The 21,061-nt window shown below is 44.7% G+C and overlaps 2 protein-coding genes and 1 long non-coding RNA gene across 10 annotated transcripts in view; 2 read left to right on the plus strand and 1 right to left on the minus strand.

Moving 5' to 3' along the window:
- Positions 1 to 6,177, plus strand: part of LOC130598371 (6-phosphofructo-2-kinase/fructose-2,6-bisphosphatase 4) — a 48,615-nt gene extending 42,438 nt beyond the window's left edge. For 4 of the 8 annotated variants that reach the window (XM_057407736.1, XM_057407733.1, XM_057407730.1 and 1 more), the window contains one exon: positions 1,338 to 1,546. In XM_057407736.1, coding sequence (XP_057263719.1) covers positions 1,338 to 1,397 — 60 coding nt within the window. In that variant the 3' untranslated portion in view covers positions 1,398 to 1,546. Of the gene's footprint in view, positions 1 to 1,337; positions 1,548 to 6,089 lie in introns of those variants that run through there. The other 4 variants (XM_057407734.1, XM_057407731.1, XM_057407732.1 and 1 more) reach the window with 3 other exon arrangements.
- Positions 6,178 to 9,792: 3,615 nt separating this feature from the next.
- PRKCD (protein kinase C delta) overlaps positions 9,793 to 21,061 on the minus strand; it is a 28,718-nt gene continuing 17,449 nt past the window's right edge. Inside the window, exons 9-17 of the mRNA XM_057407741.1 lie at positions 19,864 to 19,960; positions 18,327 to 18,454; positions 17,461 to 17,634; positions 16,818 to 16,909; positions 15,203 to 15,265; positions 12,967 to 13,105; positions 11,974 to 12,162; positions 11,604 to 11,732; positions 9,793 to 10,343 (exon numbers count right to left, since the gene is read on the minus strand). Of these exons, the coding sequence (XP_057263724.1) occupies positions 10,185 to 10,343; positions 11,604 to 11,732; positions 11,974 to 12,162; positions 12,967 to 13,105; positions 15,203 to 15,265; positions 16,818 to 16,909; positions 17,461 to 17,634; positions 18,327 to 18,454; positions 19,864 to 19,960 (1,170 nt within the window). The 3' untranslated portion in view covers positions 9,793 to 10,184. The remainder of the gene's footprint in view (positions 10,344 to 11,603; positions 11,733 to 11,973; positions 12,163 to 12,966; positions 13,106 to 15,202; positions 15,266 to 16,817; positions 16,910 to 17,460; positions 17,635 to 18,326; positions 18,455 to 19,863; positions 19,961 to 21,061) is intronic.
- LOC130598376 (uncharacterized) lies at positions 15,493 to 20,738 on the plus strand. The gene is made up of 4 exons (XR_008971997.1): positions 15,493 to 15,761; positions 15,879 to 15,967; positions 19,562 to 19,642; positions 20,588 to 20,738. It is a non-coding gene; the product is annotated as an uncharacterized LOC130598376 (long non-coding RNA).

Genomic DNA, 21,061 nt, shown 5'->3' on the forward strand with positions numbered 1-21,061 from the left:
CACAGAGCCCATCGGCTTTCTTGTGAGACCTCACCTGGAGCATTGTGTGCAGTTCTGGTGTCCTTAACATAAAAAGGACATGGAACTGTTGGAACAAGTCCAGAGGAGGCCACGGGGATGATCAGGGGCTGGAGCACCTCCTGTATGAAGACAGGGTGAGAAAGTTGGGGCTGTTCAGCCTGGAGAAGAGAAGGCTGCGTGGAGACCTCAGAGCAGCCTGCCAGTATCTGAAGGGGGCCTATAGGGATGCTGGGGAGGGACTCTTCATTAGAGACTGTAGTGACAGGACAAGGGGTAACAGGTTCAAACTTAAACAGGGGAAGTTTAGATTGGATCTAAGGAGGAAGTTCTTTCCTGTGAGGGTGGTGAGGCACTGGAATGGGTTGCCCAGGGAGGTTGTGAATGCTCCATCCCTGGCAGTGTTCAAGGCCAGGCTGGATGAGGCCTTGGGTGAGATGGTTTAGTGTGAGGTGTCCCTGCCCATGGCAGGGGGGTTGGAACTGGATATCTTAAGGTCCTTTCCAACCCTGACTATTCTGTGATTCTAAAGTTTGAAGAATTGGCAGTGATTTGGCCTAAATTTGGCCAAATCTTAGCTCCAGATCTTGTAAAGAACCCTGAACACTTTCCCATAGTCTGTGTTGTTGGTACAGGGGGAGTGCTGAGTGCATGGGCCCTGGGACTTGCCCGAGGTGGTACATGGCAGGCGTGATTCCTGAGCCTGGTCCCACACGGCTGCCCCTTCGCAGCGTGAGGGTTTGGCTGGGCTGGTGCTTTGGGTTGGGTTGGGTTTGAATAATCTGCTGCATTCCATGTAATTTGTTCCCCCGGCCTTGTGCAATGAGGTGAGGTCCGGTCGGTGTGGTCAGTCCTGACTGGTTTGGGTGTCTGGGAGGAGGATTTTCTGCATTGTCAGGGGTGCTGCATTGACTATAACCCAGACAAATGTGGAAGCCTTCTCCTGGGAAAGAAGTCCATGGCATAGTTCAGCTAAGAGCTGAGAGATGCTTAATGGACAGACACGTGTGTGCTGCAGCGTGTGCTTGAGTGGATTCCTGCTTTGGCCTGTCCAAGGCTTCCCCCTAAATGGGAATTACCTGAGCTTTTGATAATGTTACCAGCATGGGATCCATGAGTACTGCAAATAAGCCTTCCTGCTGTCTGGTTCTGGGACACGGACCAGCTGCTGCTCTGCCGCATTCTTGGGGTGCGGGGGCTCGAAAACAGTCTCTGTTTTACATGAATGCAGCCGTGTGCTTGTGGAGAAATCTGAGTGGGTTTTGTTCTCTTTCTGCTGCATGATAAATGTTCTCCTCTGTGTTTTTATTATTACACAGAATGTAGAAATATCCAGACCTCCCGAGGACGCTCTTGTAACAGTCCCTGCTCATCAGTGAATCCCGTGTGCTGACCAACTGTCGAACTTGGGGTGCTGTTTCCATCCTGCTACTTCAAAAATACAATGAAAACCCAATCATTCCAATCACTTTGAAATAAAAAGCCCTCCCCAAAGCCGGCAACTCAGACCCCAAACCAGACCTTTGCATAGTGCATGGCTTGAAGAAAATGACCAAATCCCAATAAATTCGTTGCACTGGTTAATTTATTGTGGGTGAGTTCTCAAAGGCTGATCGGCTGTTCTTGTAAATTGCTGTGATTTAAAGATCCTGCAGCACGAAGTTCTGTTGTAACAGCCAGCAGTCATTTAATGTTGGTTGCAGCGGGCTCATTTATGAAAGCCACGAAACACAACATCCTGTGTGAGATAAGAAAAAGTTGAAGTTTGCTTTCCAGGCATCCCCTGTTCCCTATTTCAGTGTCATTGGGAGTGATTGGGCTGCTATCTAGCGTAACATAACAATCCATAGTAACTCTAAACCCTTAATCCTGCTGATCTATAGTGCTAGTGCTCTAGATGTGCTAATCAATGATGTGTTGTTTGAAGAGGGTAGCAAGTTTTCACTTAGCTCCAGAACAATTACTGATACAGGAATGCATATAAATGCTTTTAATACATGACTTTTCTCAACAGCTGCTCTGCATTAACTGGGCCTTAGGGTTTGCCTGCTGGCAAACCTGCTTCTGAAGTTCCTTTTTTCCTGCTTCTTGCGTGGATGTGGGTCACGGACAAGTTTTTACAGCTCTGCTCCATGTGCTTTGTAACCAGATCTTACCTAGGCTGCGGTCTGCAGTGTTGAGCGTTCCAGAGCATGGAAGTGGAGTTAACCTGGTGGTTTGGTAGCTGGGTTGTGACTGCAGTGGGCGTGGGATCTCAGACCATCAGGGTTTGCAGCCTTAACTGCCTTACAGCAAAATAGGCTGGAGGAGGCTGCAGCCTGTCTGAGGTGTGGTGCTGTGCCTTGGCTCCTTTCCCCGTGATGCTGCAGTGGATGACATGGGGTGTCGGGAGGCATCTGTGCCATTGAAAGCCATTCCCTTTCTGGGAAGGGCAGGCAATCGCCAGCCCTGGAACTGTTTTCTGAGGGGGTCTTTTAGTGTTGTCAGTAAGCAGGAGTGCAGTGCTGTGCTGTGGAATGCTCTTAGCTGCTGGGTTTCTCAGGTGGTATCTTCTTCCAAACCGGGGATTTTGGGGGAAAAAGAAGTGTCACAGACCTGACACTGAAGGGTTTGGAGGGTTGTAGCAGTTGGGAATGCCCGATAGAACCAAATAACCTCCTGGCCAGAGAACTTCCTGCTTGGTATTGAGTCAAACCAGTGCCCCAGGATGGGTTGGGACTGGGGGGAGCCCAGGTTGTTTTCCTTTCTCTGTCATCTCTGACCGTGACACAGGAGTGTGGTGGCACTTTTCCATGTTTAATTGTCCCAGCCTCTTGGCACGTGCTTTGCTTTGCCATGAAAAGTGCCAGAGAGGAGGAGCTCTGTGCCTGCCGTACCCACTTGCACATGGTAACTGCCGAGTCTGCCTTTACCTGATGTGATTGAGGTGATGTGCCAGAAAGGTCACAGGGATACTGGCACAGCCAGGTACTAAGAACCTGTGCCATCCAGCTCAGGGTGCTGCTACCTCTGTTGGCCACAACTAAGGGAATACCGCGCACATGTGGACTAAACGTAACTGCGTTATTGATGGAGCCAAAATGTGGGCAGGCATCTGCTGTGGAAAAAAGGTTTTACTGCTTGTGAAAGGATGGCTTGGGTTGCTGCAGGAAAAGGAGGGGGAAGGTGGAAGGGGCAGGAACTTGGCTGGACCTGCTGTGTGGCCAGCAGAGGTTGTGGAAAGAGGGGAAGCAGCCGAAGTGCCCAGGAGCCTCCATCCTTCCAAGTTTGCTGGGCAGCGGCTGGGTGTTCTCTTTGCTGGGCATACTGCTCGTTGTACTGGTGTATGCAGCACAGTGAAGCGGGTATTGAAGGCAGTTTTGTGCCCCAAGGGGTCTCCGAGTACAGCAGGATTGCTTAATAGTGCTCTCTGGCTTGTTTCCTTAGTAAAAGAAGGGCTTGATGCCGGGTCGGAAGCGGCTGTGGCAGTTTGTGGCACGGCTTGCTGGGAGAAAGCTGGCTGAGCGCTGGGTTGTTGGTAATGCGCTGTTTATTTCTGTGCCTGCCTTAGTCCTTGTCCCTAGAGCCTCCTCCTTCTCCCCAGAGGAGCCTTCCTGCAACATCTCCCTGTTGTGCTGTGGATTGCACGTAGCTACTCAGACCAACACTGAAATGGTAGGCTCTGCCCTGTTGGGAGTCCCACGGTGCGTTGTGTCTGGGGGAGTCTCGGTCCTGTGGGATGAAAGTGTACAAAGCAGGGAGGGGGACAGTGAGGAGGGCTGGCACAAGAGTGCGTTTCAGTTAATCTGCGTGGTTGGAGTCTTTCCAGGGAGGACTGGGTGAGGTGGACCCGTGTGCAAGGCAGGGTGGGAGCGCTCCTGCCCTGGGGAGCACTGGAAGCAGCGAGCCCCTGCCCGGTCCCAGTCCATGTGCCTTGGTAGAAGCAGTGTTGGACCAAGGTGTGTGTTTGCTTTATTCCCACTCCTGTCTTGCCCGGGCTCTCCACATGGTGTTGCTGATGTGTGGCAGTGGCATTCCCAGGGGGTGGTTTTGCCCTGCTGTGCTTGGTAGGATGGTGCCGAGCACCTGCAGGGGCACCTTTTGGTCCCCACAGTAAGGCTGAAACCTCGGTCACCTTTCTCAGCAGCAGCACTGTTCTCCTGGCACAGCTTTTCCCTCTCTGTGCCCACAGCTGTTCTGGAAGCAGGAACAATCCCGGCTGCCATCATCTCATTTAATGTGATTCCCATGAGAAGAAATCCATTTACCACTAAGGAGGATTTTGGTCCCTTTCTGAGCCTCAGCCCATCTGGTCTTGCAGTGAGGTGTTCTCTTTGTGTAAGAAGCCCATGGGTGTCTTTATTAGGGTTTATCCCGGAGTTTCCTTTCTTCAGTGTGACATTCCAGTGTGCTTTGCTTCTCCAGCCTCTTCTCCTTCGCATCTACTCAAATTGAAGCACTTTCTTGCTTTCAGCTTTCTTGACTGCCTGCTGATATCCCCTCTTGGTTCTGTGCTGTTTGCCAAGATGCTGCTTTCGTCTGATACATCTCATTAACTTAAATAAGCTGTATCTTCTGCCTTGTCTTGACCACCTTGTTTGCTTTAGCTTCATGTTAACAGCTGTCTAGTTCTCGCTGCTCGTGGACTGGTTTCCAGCACCCCTGGATTCCTGCATATCGATGCTCCGTTTCATGCTCCATTTGATTTTCTTTGAATCAGCATCAGGTGCTCACCTTAAGAGTGCAGCCGAGACATCTCCACAGTCCCAAGGAATTTCTGGGCATCTTGCATCAGTTGCTAAGAAAAATACAGAAAGAAGCAACAAATGCCACCGTGTTTTGTTGGGTTTTTCTTTGTATCCTGCAGAATGTGCCTTGTTTCACCGACTCCTCATGTTCCTAAATGGTGCCGCTTTCTGTGTGTCCTTTGCTGCAGAGGAGATGCTGCCTGTACCATTGCTTTTCCTCCCTTCCAAGAGGGAAGTCGGAGGGGGTCGGGCAGTGTGCTGGTGGGTGCAGAGATTTCCTGGACTTGGCTGACACTGTGCGTGTTCTCAGAAGCCTTGTGTGTGTGTTGGTGCTGGAAACCAGCGTGGTTTACCCAAGGGCCTGGAGGCTGATGAGAAAAGAAAGGGCTGGCAGTAATGAAGGAGAATTGCTACCGGCAGAAGGGATGTTGGCACGCTTCAGCCTCCACGTCAGATCTGGTGCTGCTTGTTTGTCTCCTGTCGTAGGAGGTGGGCTTGGGGAGGGGAATGACTTGGTTTTTGAGCTGATGGAGCTGTGTGTATGCTCCCGAGTGTGTATGCTGAGACCCCCCCCCCCCCCCCGTGTGCTAGTGGGCCTCTCCTTCTCCACCGGTCGCACTGAAGAGAATTGTTTTCAAAGCAAACTCTAATAAATGTGGTTCTAAACCACAGAAACACAATCTGATGTCAGTGTGAGAGCTGCCCACGTGCCTGGGTATCCTGAAACGCAGTTCAACTTCATGTTACCAGCTCTTTAGGGAGTTACTCAGAGTCATTCCAGTGTCATAGCTGCATACAGACAGGATGAGAATCGGCTTTATAGCTGGTGGTGTTCAGGAGGAATTTCCTGGCGTGTGCTTGAAACAAGGAGGGATGGGCTTCCCTCCCTCCTCATTTTATCAGTTCTTGTGTGCTTTGTGGCTTCTGCGGCATGGTTCTGGTTTTTCTTACGCTGAATGCATAAAGGCTGGAAGAGTGGTTCAAAACAGGGGTTAAAGAAACAAAGTCTTAAACCCCCATAGCCCTGTGAGCTGTGTATGGTGCACAGAGCCCGATTGTCCCACCAGGCTGCTCCCGGGATGCGTGTCTCGGAGCTGCTTTGTCACTGGCAGCAAAGCAGCTGCCTTCAGGCATCAGAGGGACCTGGACTGTGGTGGTACAAGACCTGCTCCTGGCTTCTGTGTGCTCACGGCCTGGGACCTTTCCTTGTGGTTTAGCCCACATTTTGAGGAAATCAGCATTAAAACTCGCTCCCCTTTTGCCTTGTGCCATAGCTGTGTTAAAGTGAAACTACAGCCGACTACGTGGGCCTTGCTTTAAAGCCTTTTTGTCTTTCATTTGCAGAATGTTGGTGTGGATCGGTCAAGAGAAGAAGCTTTGAGGACAGTGCCCAACCACCTATAGCTCCAGTTCCCAGGGGGGCCACCCTTCCTCCAGTGAAAGAGTGGGAATAGCAGCTCAGGTCCAGGAGGATGGGGAAGGTTTTGCTGAGTGGGCTGGAACCAACGCGCCTCCCCTTCACTTGAAGACATTTGGGATGTGATTCGGCTTCTTTGGAGCAAACCTGTAGTTGTGGATAACTCCCAGTGCCCAAAGGTATCAGTGAAAAGAGTGATGGGAAGCAGAGTTGGGTTTAGACTTTTTTGTATGTAGATTTGTGCCGTTTCAGTGTGGGGTTTTTATTGCTCATCGTGGACACTACGCGCTGGTTGGTGCCCGTGGCAGTTTTGCTGTCGGATTTTAATTAGATGCTACTTTCTTTTTTTTAAGTGTTTTTCTAAGAGTTCCTCTTATTTGTACTGTGAATGATTGCCTGGAATTACACAGGGATGTTGGCCGGTGTATTTACCGTAGGTGAAACTGTACATTTTGAGCATTGGAGGCTTCGTGTTGCACAACTGCTTTAAATGGGCAGCCCTGGTAGCTTTGTGTGCTCAGTTGAGCTTCAGTTTGCCAACCACAGCTTAAGTTTTATGAAATGGGAGGCTTTCCCTTTGGGAAATAGAAGCATTAAAGCCGGATTTGCAGCCTGGAAGGTTCTGGTTTAGCGAAAAGTGAACGTTCTCCAGGGACCAGCTGTGTTCTGGAGGGCAGTGGAAGACAGTAGAACAGCTGGCAGCCTGTGGTTCGAAAAGTGAACGTTCTCCAGGGACCAGCTGTGTTCTGGAGGGCAGTGGAAGACAGTGGTAAGGGAGGGACGTGAGTGCGAGAACAGCTGGCAGCCTGGGCAGTAGATGGAGAGAGCAGCATCCTTTCTGCTGCAGTTACAGGAGGGGATGAGCAGCTTTTCCGAGGTGGGAAGAGGATTCAGGCGGTCAGGGGCTGGAGAAGCTGCTGCTTGTATCAGTGCTGTGATTTTTTATGTTATTTTAGGCCATTTTTGGAATCAAATCCAACATAAAAGTCTGTGTTTCTCTTTTATAGCCACGTTTATTATGTACGTCAGGAAACAGTACAAAAAGTTAGGTGGAGTTTAACCATTCTAACAGCTCATGCAAGAAAAGCACCAGGTAAATCCTGACAGTACTTTTAACGTGGCACACCTCCCTTGGGCTTTTAAATGTTGCTTTTAGGCTGCTTCTGCCATCCCAGTTCTCTGCTGCTCTTTTATACCTTGTGAAGCTCCAGGGCTAAAAATGGGATTTCCTGTGTCTGTCAAGGTGTATTTTGTACGCGTGTTACAGACAAGGGAGCTGCCAGCACCAGTGCTGGCTCTTAGTTCTGAACCAAGATTCGTTCTTTGGTAGTTGGACTGTGTTTTTAGTGAGGACTTCTCTTCAATTACCTGAGCTTTTGCCATGAATGTTGTTGGGGTTTGGCTGTTTCTTTTGCTTGATTCTCAGTTTCTGTGTGAAACAGCGGGCCCTGGTAATGTAGTGTTGCAGGCAAGGGCTAAAGGGTCGTTTGTTTGTGCAGGGTTTATAAAGTAACGTGCTGCTGTTGTGATTTTACTTTAATAAGCTCAATTCAGCAATGTATTCAGCTCTGGAAGTAAGCCATGCTGCATCGCTGGGCTCTGTTGCAGAAGAGGAAGGTGTAGGGTACAGAATGACCAGGAGCCCTTGCTTCGAGCGCTGCCGTCTGAAGCTTTGAGTGTGCGATCCCTTTGCAGATCTTCATTAATTCAGCTGTGTCTGTTATTGAGTGAGGAGAGAGACCACAGTGCTGCTTGGAGAAGTTAATTTATTGATGTGTAGTTAATGAGGCAGAAGTATAGCATTCCCCTTCCTGATCTGAGGTGCGTTCTGCTGTGCTCCACGCAGCCCTTGCACTCCCCCAGACCTTCACTGTCCAGCCGTGGCCAGGAGCTGTTAAACAGTTGTTGAATTGAGAAAGTCAGAGTTTATCTGTAGTTACAGAGGGCAGAGCCCAGGAGCTGTCTCGGCAATGTGGGTTTTACCTGCAGCCTGGGGGGGTACTTCCTTGAGCTGGGACCTGGTTGAAGAGATGCAGTGGGAGGAAAAGGTTTCCCCTAATGAGAGCTGAGCCCATGGCCCGCTTCTTTTCACTGGCAAGCACGGCTTGAGGTGTCTCCCCTTTCCCTGTCTTTGTTTTTACTTCTCTCAACTCCGAGGTGCTGTAAAATTCCTTGAGGCTAAATGTTTTATGTATGGTAGGTATTTTCATAGCCTGCTTTTGAATATACTGTGATGAATGTTTTACTAAACTGGGTGTTCAGTAAAAAAGAATTGTGTACAAGTGTAAATAAACTGTTGTGCTGATACTTGAAGAGGAAAAAAAGATTAATGACGTTGTCTGTTGTACATTAGGAAGGTGTTAAAGCCCTGGCTGCATCTGACCCTTTCTAGCTGGCAGGAGCAAGCGTAGACAATGAATGTAGGTTGGAAGTGAATGGTGGATCTCCCTGGGCCATAACCACCTTTCTGGAGAGGCACTGGTAGGAACTGGAGACTACTGTCACTGTCTCAAAGCAGAGTACATCCCCCTCCTGACAGAGGAGGAGAAAACCCTTGTCCTGACTTTGTGTATTTGTACCCGTGTTTATTTTACTGCCTTCTGACTGTTAATGCCCTTGCTAGCTCAGATGCAGTCCTTTCAAACAGGACTGAACTGTCTTTTCTTACATTGTTGGCCTTCATCATAACCTTTCAGACAAATGTAATCATTTGACCTTTGATCCAAGTAATAAAGATCAAATGCTATGACAAGTGCTGATGTGGGTTTCTTTCCATGTTCCTTTGTGGCAGCTGAAGTGCCAGGTGAGTGTTCCTGCAGGTCAGCAGCTTTCCACAGCTGTGGAGGAAGGAACTGGAGCCTGGTTAAGAGAGCTTACACATAAGCAGTAAGAATGAAGTTCACTTATCCCATTGCTTGCTTTACTCTGACAAATAATTTAAGTAACAGAGTCAGTAATTGAGGAGTAAGTTGAGAACGGTGTTGAGAAGCAAGGGACCTTGCTCCATCCTCACTTTTAGGAGCTGACTGCAAGATGGGTTCTGCAGTAATTTATTAGTTTTTCTTTCTTATTAATGATTAAAAATCAAAATTCACACGTAGATATTGTGATGAAGCAGGATGTAGTTCTGTGCCTTTTTTACAGCTAGCGGAAGGAGCCACAGCTGCTGTGCTAGAAACAGGCAAACAGGGCTGGAACGAAGATTCTGTGCTTGGCAGTTCAGCAGTTCTCTCTGTCAGACTTGGGAAGTGGCAGCACAAGGTCATTACCTGACAGTCTTCTCCTGGTAAGATGCTGTGATCACAGGGCATGTTCCTGTTAACAGGAGGAACATTCAACATGTTCACAGGCAGCGTGCTCTGCCTGCTGTGGGATACTCAAGCTTATGCTGCCTTAAAGGTGTTGCATGATCAGTGAATCCTGACTCCACGCACTGACTGCTCTCAGTGAGACAGGCTTTACAAACGGGAGGGGTGGCACCGAGCTGTTCCCACACCATTTTCAGTGTCTGTGTTACTTTTATATGTGATCAGGGCTTGCAAAGTACTACTTTTTACTGTAATTTAAAGACAACTGGAGTCTAATTCTGTATTTCTAGAAAGAGACAAATACCATAAAACCATGTTTGAATGAAAGTTTGATGTAACTTTCTTTTAATTGAAGACAAATAAAAGAACTGAGGGCTCAAAACACTTTTTAAAAAGACATCTTCTGTTCCCCAGTGTCTTCTCTTGAGCAAAATATACAGCATATATATTATATATAACATAACTACATTCAAGTACCAAACACAATTTACATTTTCCCCAAATGGAGAAAATAATGCACATGATTCACATACCTTAAACCCAACCATGCATAAAGGAACACTGCCAATAAATCAGGAGCTGGACATAGTTAATCACACAGCTGTGTATTATTCTGAAGTATCGACAACATTGTTGGAGTGCACAACACTGAGCACTTGGGAGTCTTCGGTTTATAACCTTCAAATCTGCTTTAGAGTCCGACTGTTCAGAGACTTATTTGTCCAAGATCTGTTCAAATTTAGGGTTAATAAAAGAGAATCCATCAAATGCAGACTGATCCATGGACTCGATCAGGTTTTTGTCACTGTAAGACAGTTTTGGCTTCTCACTCAGAAATTCTCTGTCAAAGTTGGTGTAGTCGCTCGCTGACTTCTGTTAAACAGAGGGAAGACAGGTAAGTTTGAGACAAACTTTGAATTTCCTCCCAGAGCAAACTGCTTAAAAAAGAAAGGGCTGGAAGTTATTTCTTGAGTTCCCCCCTCTTTCCTCCCTGCCTTAATGGGAAAAAAAAAAGTCTCCTTTTTGCCTATTATAACACCACTGTAAGGCTGCAACCGGGCCATTGGTGATTATGAGTTGGAAATAAATAAATGGCAGCAGGTCAGTTTGGGGAAGAACCACCTGGATTTGTGATAATAACCTGAAGATTCTTTCTTTATTGACAAAAGCAATGCAGCAGTTAAATGCAAGCCCAATGTTCCTCGCCACTAACCCCATTCTTAAATTTCCCAATGCATTTCCTCTGCACTTGTTCAGAGAACAGAAGTGATGCCCCACAGCAGCTGCCTGTGTCCAGATAAAAACATCTGTGCATGTTTTATTACAGTCCATGTTGCTAAAGACCATATTTTACACTCTGAAGCTCCCTCCAGGGGTTACTGGTTGTGGTATCCATATGTTTCCAGAGTTCCTATGGGAATATGCCACATGAAGCCCTATGGGACAGCAATCCTCCACTGTGTGTAAGTACCTTTTAAAGACGCTGTAACATTCTACCTGTACCAGTAACAGGTTGGAGGGAAACTGGTTAGGATTTTTAGCCAGGTGAGACGAAGCAGCAGCATGCCGTGATGATGCAGACTACGAGTAACACACAGTCTGCTCTCAAAATGTTTTCTCAGGTAACATTCATTAGTCATGTAAATTACAAGCACTTCCAAGTTCAGCACAAAGAATGTGTTTTGTCCATTTGGAGACTCTTGGATGAGTTAGAAACAGCACAGAATTAATACTTATACAGAATAGCTGCAGGCAAGTTACCACCTCATGTTACTGGTCCTTCTGTGTGGCATCACAGCAGAGAAAAATGCAAAAACTACCTACACTTCTAACACTGAGGAGAATGGATATTGGAGCTATTAGCTGATTTTCCTGAAGAAATTATATCAGTAAAGACGCTCCTTGAGGGAAGACAGTCTTAGTAGGAAGATTTCAGGGCAAACAGAGAAATATAGTGCACCGTTTTGTAACCCAACCATCCAAAACCAGTGTGGTTTGAGATACTTAACCACCTCTGATAAAATGTGAGGCGAAAACTGCAATAGGATAGGTTAAGCAAGTTAGAGAAATCATCCCTTAACCCATGCATGACATTTGGGATACTGCTGCGGAACAAAGAACCCCACCACGTACCACTTTTGGCCTGAAAGGTGGGTCCACCTCCCTCTTCTCTAGCGCTGCCCAGTTGATTGTTTTGAAGAAAGGATGGTCTCTGATGTTCCCAGTGACCCCAAGTCGTCTTGTTGGATCCCTTTCAAACAGCTGCAAGAGAAGATACCAGGTGAAGCCTTGTGTGTCTGCTCAAGAGGTAGGTGGCAATGGAAGAATAATGGTTGTACTGCTAAAAGAGCAAAAGCTGCTCACAGTAAACAGAGCACTAGCAATTGATCTTCCCTTTGTAGAAGTAACTTGCTTGCTGATAAACAGCTCCTTTTAAAAGCCTGCATTTGTCCCTTCCTGGACACACACAGCACTGTTACCACTCGCTGATAATCAGTCCTACCTTTTCTAATAGATCTTTTGATTCCTTGGTAATCCAGCGTGGGTAGTGAGGGGTGTCCACTCGGATGGACTCAAACAGTTCGTCTTCATCATCCCCATGGAAAGGGGATTGCCCAATAAGCATCTCATACAGCAGGACCCCAAATGACCACCAGTCCACGGAGAATGTGTACCTCAAACCCTGCAGGATCTTGTTCCACAGAGGAAGAAACACAAGTAATTAGTAAAAGGCAGCAATATATATAAAAAATAGCCAGAAAGGGGCTTTAAGAGAGTCTTTAGAAACTGGGGTATTTCAGGGGGAGGGGGAAACCCAGCAATTAGACAAATTGTTGACACTGATGCACATCTGTAGTATTATCCTTGGCTGCTGTTTGTGCAGATGTGGACAGCTCAGGGGACAGGTCTGCTCTCATGCAGAAATTTTCTCCATTAAATAACTGTATACTTGGAAAACATCTCTAGTTTCTTTACAAGATTAATGGAGAAGCAAGTAGTAATGAAAAGTAGGTTGTTACCAAACAGACTTCGACATAATTTATAGCGTTAAAAGCTAACTACCGTATTGGGACTACTTTGCAAATTAGATCAAAACCCCCAACTATAACTAACATGGAGAAATTAACTTGGTGATATTCCCCTTAGAAGCTGGTTTAATATTGGAGTTTGGTTGTGTGCATAGGCACAAGTCTGTTCACCATATGTAGTGCAGGTAGATTCATTTTGGGGGAGCCCTTGTGCATACGATAGCTATAAAGGCATAAGGGAAAACCAGCTACTTAAAACCTGAACATTTTAACATTCCAAACCTATCTTTCTTTAAACTTGCAGTTACAGAATATTTACAAACCTTTGGTACCTTCTACAGAGAACCCAGATTTAATGTTTTTTTTTCTTTCTGTGTGCTAATTAGACTTTTACATTTATGAACTATTGGTCTACAAAGAGAGAATCCCATCAGTGCATTATTCCATTCTGGCAGTGATATACTGACCTCTGGAGCAATGTAGTCTGGGGTCCCACAGAAAGTACTGGCCTTATGATCACCAACAACATTTTCTTTGCACATCCCAAAATCGGCTATTTTGATGTGGCCTTCTTTATCAAGCATCACATTGTCCAGTTTTAGGTCTCTGCAAAAACGGTTTTAAGAACAAGTGAGCAATTTTTGTATTCTGATGCATGCAGTTTCTTAACTGATAAACACCTCCCATCCATCATACAAAGAAGCTTTTCAAGAAAATGAGCATCCATGAACACAACATGTACAAACCAGTACTTTTGTACTTTGAAGGTGGTAGGGAGAAGGGAAGAATCTCTTGTCAGGATAAATAAGAGGTGTACGTATAGCAGGTAACCTTACAATCCTCAGTATTTGCTTTCAGATTCAGAAGCACACCATGTGCTCCTGTTGCTTCTGGAAGTAGGTGAGTTAATGCCCCACCAGTTGAGAGGGCAGCTCTGCACCAGCTCCACAGCTCAAAACAAGGATTGTTGGATTTTTAGGGCCTTTGGCAGGAGTGTGACTGTTTGAAGGTTGCTCAGCTGTTAATGCTACCTATGACTTGTTCCTCCTTGCAGCACAAGGGGCTTCATGTGTTGTGGCCGTGGCGTGTGAAATGTCCTATTCATGTCTCTTTACAGAATAACACTGTTCAATCAAGAAAGAGCTTTTAACAGCAGTTTCCAAAAGCTACATTCCCTCCCTTTGACTCTGATACAGTTTTTTGTCCATCTGGCTACAAAAGCACATACCAAGGAGGGCAGGCTGAAGAGAAACTGAACAGCCCTTCTGCTTACCAAGAAAGACTTGAATAGAGCAGATCATTTTACATGAGAACAGGGCTGTCTTTTCTCCTTGCTCACTGAAGTTCCCAGTATTGGCTACTTACACTGCTCAGACGGTGAGCTGGAGCTCGAACCAACAGTCCCTGATCTAATGCAACGCACCATAACTCCTTCCATGTTTGGACATCAGCTGCTGTTCACCTGAGTAAATTGAATATATTTGAGATGGGGAAGACTCATGGTAACTTAGGGCAGTGCACTTCCCTAGCTACAGTTCTAAAATGACCTGCATGAATGTGCACTTACATGCAACACCTGCCTAAAACTGCTCCAAGTCAGGTTCTGTGATTATACTGCCAAACATCCTGCCTGAGACAGAGGGGAAAAAGAGTACAAGTACCTTTGGTTTTGCTGGTGTCGTGTGGAAAACAGTATTTTCTCTGAAAATATTTCATGCTACGAAATTTCCCCCAGGAACATTCTAATTTAATATAGGAAATTTAACCACAAGCCTAAAAATGCTCTAGAAAAGCTGGGATGGAAGGGTTTTGTGCTGCTGACAACATATCCTGGAGTTCGATCCTTTCCTGTAAAAGAACCTGCAGGAGGCAGTGGGAATACAGCTGGGTACATGAAGCACCTCCCTGGGTTACAGCTGCCTTCTCTGATGGGCAGACAGGCTTGTAAGAATCGTCTTTCCTCACCAAGGAGGATTCCTGTAATGTTCATCCTCCTTACAAAAAAACCCTTTTTTAGTAGTCTCTAACTTCAGAAAGTTGCTTTAAAGGATGATGCTCCAACAGATGTTTCCTGTTTCTATGGACAATACCAGAGGTTCTGGGGCACCTTTACCTCAGGCCTTGTATAACATGCTGAGAACCACGCAGCCAGTTCTTTGAACCTGTTTGTAACAGAGGTAAGAGCTACCTGAGGAAATAGTCACTAAATGGTGCTCTGAAGCTGGGGTGGGGTGAAAAGGCTGAGAGAAAGGAAACTGAGAGAAAAACTACATGAAAATAAACTTCTGATCTTTTGTAGTGCAGGTATTTACAGCAAGAAGCAGTTGATCAGGATCTGGCTCCTGATGTTTCAACCTGGTGAGGCAGAAACATTAATATTGTGGTTCCAGACAACCACAAGGTTTTCACAGGGCAGCAGGAATGGATAGCCTCAAGGACCCTCTCCCTTGCCTCCAAACTAAATAGACTCATGATTTGAAAGCAGTGTTTAAAAATAACTAAAACAAAAGGGCTTTTGTGTAACATAAATAACAGGCCATCATTCTAGTTGCCAAGGAAAAGACACAGAGATACAGATTTGTCTCAGGCATGTTAATGCCCTTGGAATTGCATCAGATATCTGACAGGCAGCTTTCACTTGTTACATCAATCAGTAATTCAAAGATGCATGAAGTGCTAAGACAATTCACAGTCAGTACTCACCTGTAAATAATGCCTTTGCTGTGAAGAAACTGTAGCCCACATAAAATTTCGGATCCGTAAAACCTGAAAAGACCAAAACATCTTTTAATCTGGCTTGCTCAATTAAACACAGTCAATGCAGCTGCCAGAAGAGCTGCTGTAAGTAGCTCTTCATGGAGTGAGAACTACTGTATGCTTTTAAATACTGTATACCTGTACTTGGATAGCTGGATGCTGCTATCTGCAAGTTAATCCCCTCAGCACAGATCTGTAGATCTGTAGTATCTGATATCAAACAGTAGAGGGGGACACGAGAGCAACTTGCCTTAATGCTTCCTTCCACTTCCATTAGGGAACACTCTCCCTGTTCTACTCTTTAATAGTCTTTGTATGCTTTTTAGTGATATGCACATGCCTTTTGAAAGACAGCTACTGGGAGCTCAGTACTGAGGATTGCTTTAGGAAGGACTGGGCACTAATGGCTAGGGTGGAAACAGACCTCAGTCATCTCCCTCTGCCCCCTTGCAGCAGACAGACTGAAAATAGGATTGCTTCAGAGGCATTCTCCTCAGAAAATGAGGTGATAATCCAGAGGATATGAAGGAAAATGCTAAAAGCATGCTTCCCCCAGAATGAATTAGAAGTTTGGGGTTTTTCTAAATTGAACAAATACAAAACTATTTCTATTTCTGTACAGCAGAATGAATGCTGACCCCAAACTTCAGGAACAGCTGCAGAGGCTGCCAGGAGAAGCTGCCAGATGCACAGATGATTGCTGGAATGCAGGTAAACTGCAGGGCTTTATCAGATATCCCACCTGGGGAGGGTGGGAAGGGAGCTTGCCCTGACCTGTAAAGCTGGCTGCTACCCAGCCACTGTTTATGCCAGATGCCCGATCTGATCCTGTCTTGTCAGTGTTCCTTAGCAGAGGGCACACTAACAGAAGTTATTTTCAGTCTGGCTATACGACAGCACTGGTGGGTACTGGTACCCTGTGCTGTTACTTTTAAGGTCTTGTATGCACCCATTCAGTGATGCAATTAAAACCCTCATGCTTTCGGATGAGAGCGCTAGAAACTTACCTAAACAAAAAAAAAATCATAGAAAAAGTAACAATAGTACAGTGGTTTTGCATCTTTTGAATCTTCAGCTCCAGTGAACTTGAAGCCATAGGTAGCTGACACAACTGCACTTGCTGAAAAAGTGCCTACCCATGTTACTAGTATCCTGTGGGACGTACAGGTTACCCCTCTGTACTGTCACATCAAGTTAGCAATACTACTAAGTAATATAAACGTGATGTTTGTCTTTCTCCTGTGCTTTTTCTAGACTTTTTCTTTCCTAAAGGATGCTGAAACTGTCCCTTTTGTTTTTTGTTGCTGGCTCATGTTGCAGTTTAGTTAGCATCTCTAGGAACAAACATCCCATAAAGTAGAATATCACACTGCATGTAAACTAAGAAACTCTACATGTCATCAAGTGAGTTTCTTCACTGTATTAAACAAGTGCTTAGAAATACCTTTTCAATGATCAGCCACTGAAACTTCAGGGCAGGTAGGTGGTGCAGAACTAGAAGCAGTAAAAACAGAGACTAACATCATTCAAGGAGCTAGGGAATTAAAGGTTATGGTCTTACGTTGCTCTGTAGAGATCAAAACGCCCCTTGTCTTGTATGTGGAACATCAGGTCTCCCCCATTCAGGAACTCCATAACAAAGAACAGATGATCCTGTTTGCAAATAACCAGAGAATGGAAAAATTACTGGTTGTATTGCAGTCATGTATGAAGTAGAGATGTGTGTTCTGGGGACCAAGCTGCCACTTTGCTCCCCTCCAGAGGTATTTATTTCATGCACCCTATAGAGAGCAAGAGTCTCCTATAGAGTTGAGTAGCCTGGTCTTGTCTTGTAAAACTAGACAGCTGATCCTGTATTCTGTGCAGTTCTAGATTTAGCAGACACTTAAATAGACTTACTGACTTCTACATGTGACAGGCATCTTTTCTTCCCCTCACCGAGGGAAAAGCTCAGATGAAGGATTTAAGTTAAATTGCCTCTTATTCTAAATTGCACAGATGTTTTTCTGATCTTACTCTGTTCTCATCAATGCATGTGGGGGTCATGCTCATATTTCCACAAGGTTTCTGAACTACTGTACAGAGCACAAGAAAAGGAAATTTAATTCTCACATCACTAAGTCACTCTCGCTTGACTGCTGGTGACAGCATCCATTACAAGGCTAAATCTGTTGTGTTGCTGTCACCACTGGGTTTTTCCTTACCTTTGTCTGAAAAGTGCAGTAGAGATGGGTGAGAAATGGATTTTCCCATGCAAGTGCCAGGACCCGCTTTTCCACCATGGTACATTCCACATCATCATCAATTAGCACCACATCTTTTTTCAGAGCTTTGATAGCAAAGAATTCATTCTTCCCTTTCAGCTCAGCGAGCAGAACCTACAACAGAAAAACCCAAGATGAGATTACAGCACACGCAGGAAACGCTGTTGCTGATGATATCAATAAGGGAAAGTCAAAGTTGTTTATAGCAGGTGAAGTAACAATTAAAAAAAAACATTTAAATGGGAAAAATGAGTGAGATTTGGGAAGGTGAAGTTGCTGGATATAGAGATGAGGAGGTGGAGTTCAAGGGCTGTGTAGCACTAGCACAGCAGCTTCCAGGGCACTTTTTCTGTTGGTGTCTTAGTGAATGTATAAACAGAAAACATGTAAAGCCTGTTCCTTCATTAGAGCTGCAGTTTCATAGACAACAGTAGATGGACTCTGGGGAGGTCACGCTGCTCTCTCCCACCTCCCCCTGCCACTGCACCCGAGCATCACAAGGCTGTTTCTACACAGTGTGTATGAATATAAAATAACCTTTTGCACTGTGGTGCACAAAGGGCAATTCCTCTACCTTAATACTAAACAACTGAAAAACTATTGTGCATTATGAATCACTTCTGGGTTTAGACAACACTCGGGTAAGGAATTTCTTGTGTCTTTGACAAAAAACGGGTACATTCAGTTCTGTTTAAAGATCATCTACACAAGCAGCTCTAAGACCTGTCTGGTTAATGGAAAGAGCCTGCCATATTGCAGAAACCAAGCAAGGTTCTCGCCGTAAGGGCTGTAAGTTTGTCACATACCTTTCCAAAACTTCCTTTCCCTAGTACTTTATGGAAGACAAAGCTGTCTATGTTGAATTTTCTCCTTCTTGCAATTCGTGATGCTGTCTTGGCTGTGCTTCCCTCCCAGAGTTTATCGTACTCGCTATCTGCCGGTTGAAACAGGGAGTTTAAAGTTCAATATATGCAGCAATACTGTGTGACTCAGATCCCCTGGTAAGAACTAAGTATTGACATGTATTTCAGTGCATCTGGTGCTGGAATACTGGTGAATCCGAACAGAAGGGTCAGCTCCTGTTGTTTGTCACAAAGTTTAAATCATTTGAGCACACTTGATACTTGGATTTGAACTGACTCTGTGACTGTTCCTCAGGCTTGCTTTAAGCAGTATTTCAGCATTATAAAAACCAAAGGCACTATGACTAAGACACAGCATACTTTGGAGAAAAAGATACTTTACAAGAACTTCTTGTAAGCAAATTATTTATATTCTGTTAGCAGAATGGGATATTTGTCTGTCTAAGCAGATTGGCCATGAAAAGATCTGATTTCTGCCCAGTGCTGGCTAAGCAGCATGATCATACAGGTTAATCCTGATTATATCCTAAAACTAATAACTGTACTTTATTTTGACCTCCACTGCATTGATCTGCTGGGTCACTAAGATGACCCTGATGATAATCATGAGGTGATACCACATACACCCCATAAGCTGCCCAGCATCTGCGATAACCCAGGGAGGAATAACAGTGGCTGCACCCTGACTCAGTACTAAACCAAACCACCTTGGCAAGAGGTTGTTTGTGTTTTTTTTTTTTCCTCTGTTCTGGCAAACTGGAAGAAATAATATCAAAATAAATTTCTTACTGGGCATTTGAACAGAACTGGTGCAATAAATGGATGAAATCCTGTACCACTACAAAAGCACCCGTCATCTCTTACTGAGCCTGGTGATTTCCATCTGGTAAAAAGTTACTTTGACTGTTACATTTATATTTGCATAAATTATCTTAGGTTAGCAGTTATGAAAATAAGGCTTATACAATGCTAGAACTCTTTGGTGATAGTAAAAAAATCTGAAAACAACCCAAAACCCCCACACCTTACTCTGAACCTGCAGAGACAGGATCCCAGGCACTACTTAAACTACTCCAAGTAGTATTTTGGCTAAAATCCTGAAACAGACAGCACTTGTGGCTGGTTTCTAATGGTTTATGAACAAACCAATACAATTAACAACATGCATGACATTTCAGGCCCAGGAGGGAGGGAAGCATCCTCCAGTTCCATCATGGGGAACTGCATTGCCACAAATGAAGCAAGCATGTTGCATAAAGGTGAGTATGCTCATGGACCAAAAACTACAGGTATTTATCAATAGTTAAGTAAGCATTTTGTGTGGCTATGAGAAAGTAAATATATGATTTAATATTTTTCAACAGTGCTTATTAAAAAAATAATTGTCTATTGCAATGCAAGGATGAATAACAACTTAAATTGTTAGCTTGTGCAGCCTGGTAGTTTAACTGCTAAATTAAAACAGTGCAGTTTTTCTCACCTGTTGCATCTCCTCCTGGTGCTCTGGATTTCTTATCAAAATCTTGATAAATACCAACACTTTCTACAGATCCAGAATCAGACCTTCGTGTGTATTTCTGAGGAGAAGGCAAACACTTGAAATTACATTTGCACTATTACTTCAGAAACGCTTATAGCAACTGCCATTAAATGTAACATGATGGCACTACAAACTTTTAGTTTTAATTATTAATTCCTAGTACATAAGTTGCTCAAGAAATCTGGCTCATAAACTATTTAGCCACATTCTTTACAGCTTCAGATCAGCCACTTGCTTTACTTCACTGCAAGAAAGTAAGTCACTGAAATTCCTGAAGAGTCTGTGTTGTACTGTTCTTTGCAAAATCATTAGAGATATAATGGTCTGAATCCACAGGGGGGGAGAATTTAAACTGTGGGAAAATGTCCCCTTGACATTAAGTTCATGTTGAAGAGGAGATGGGAATTGCTCTCATACTGGACCTGCTTAAGTCATAGCTGCGTGTGGCATTTGTCTTCGCACACAGAAGCAAATTTTATGTATGGAAGATCCCAGAGATCAAAATTTAGTAATTAAAAGATCAAACTCTTCTGCGCCATAAAAGAGCTGGTGGAAGAGCTCTCACTGCTTTCAAAGTCAATATGCTGTGAAAGCTTCAGAACACTCAGCTCAGAGGAAATGCTGTTGGATTTTGCGATATATTTATTTTCCTGTTTTATTTCAGAGCTTTTGGATCTTTATTTGCAAGTCAGAAGCTGACCACAAGAGACAGGCCTGCTGCAGCAGGAGATGAACAATGTAAACTATGGGGCCAGTGTTAATTCCAGTTTTCTGTGTCTACACACCAGATTAATAAAAATTGAGAATATATGGTATATTTCTCCTCATTTAATTTTAGCATTCAAGTGAAATTCTAAAGTTGAAGCACAGAAGAACAGACTTCAATGTTATAATTCCACTGTTTACACCATTAAACAGAAAGTGGGAGAATAACCTTGAAACCACAAAACAACAGAGTTGGATTTCAGGAACTCATACCCATTGCGGTTTTAACTTTAGGCTACTGATCTCTGTTAGTCTCTTTAAGGGTCAAATTAGAGAACCCTGTTTGCATTTCCTCCCTTTCAAACTCTGTTTCCCATAACAGTGGTATGGAAAAGATGATGTAAAGACCCCCAAATGCTCTGAAAGCAATTAA

Source organism: Pezoporus wallicus, unplaced genomic scaffold (assembly GCF_028554395.1).
Source record: "Pezoporus wallicus isolate ANWC-B61680 ecotype Strahan unplaced genomic scaffold, APGP_CSIRO_Pwel_v1 contig_3568, whole genome shotgun sequence".
NCBI classification, from domain to species: Eukaryota; Metazoa; Chordata; class Aves; order Psittaciformes; family Psittacidae; genus Pezoporus; species Pezoporus wallicus.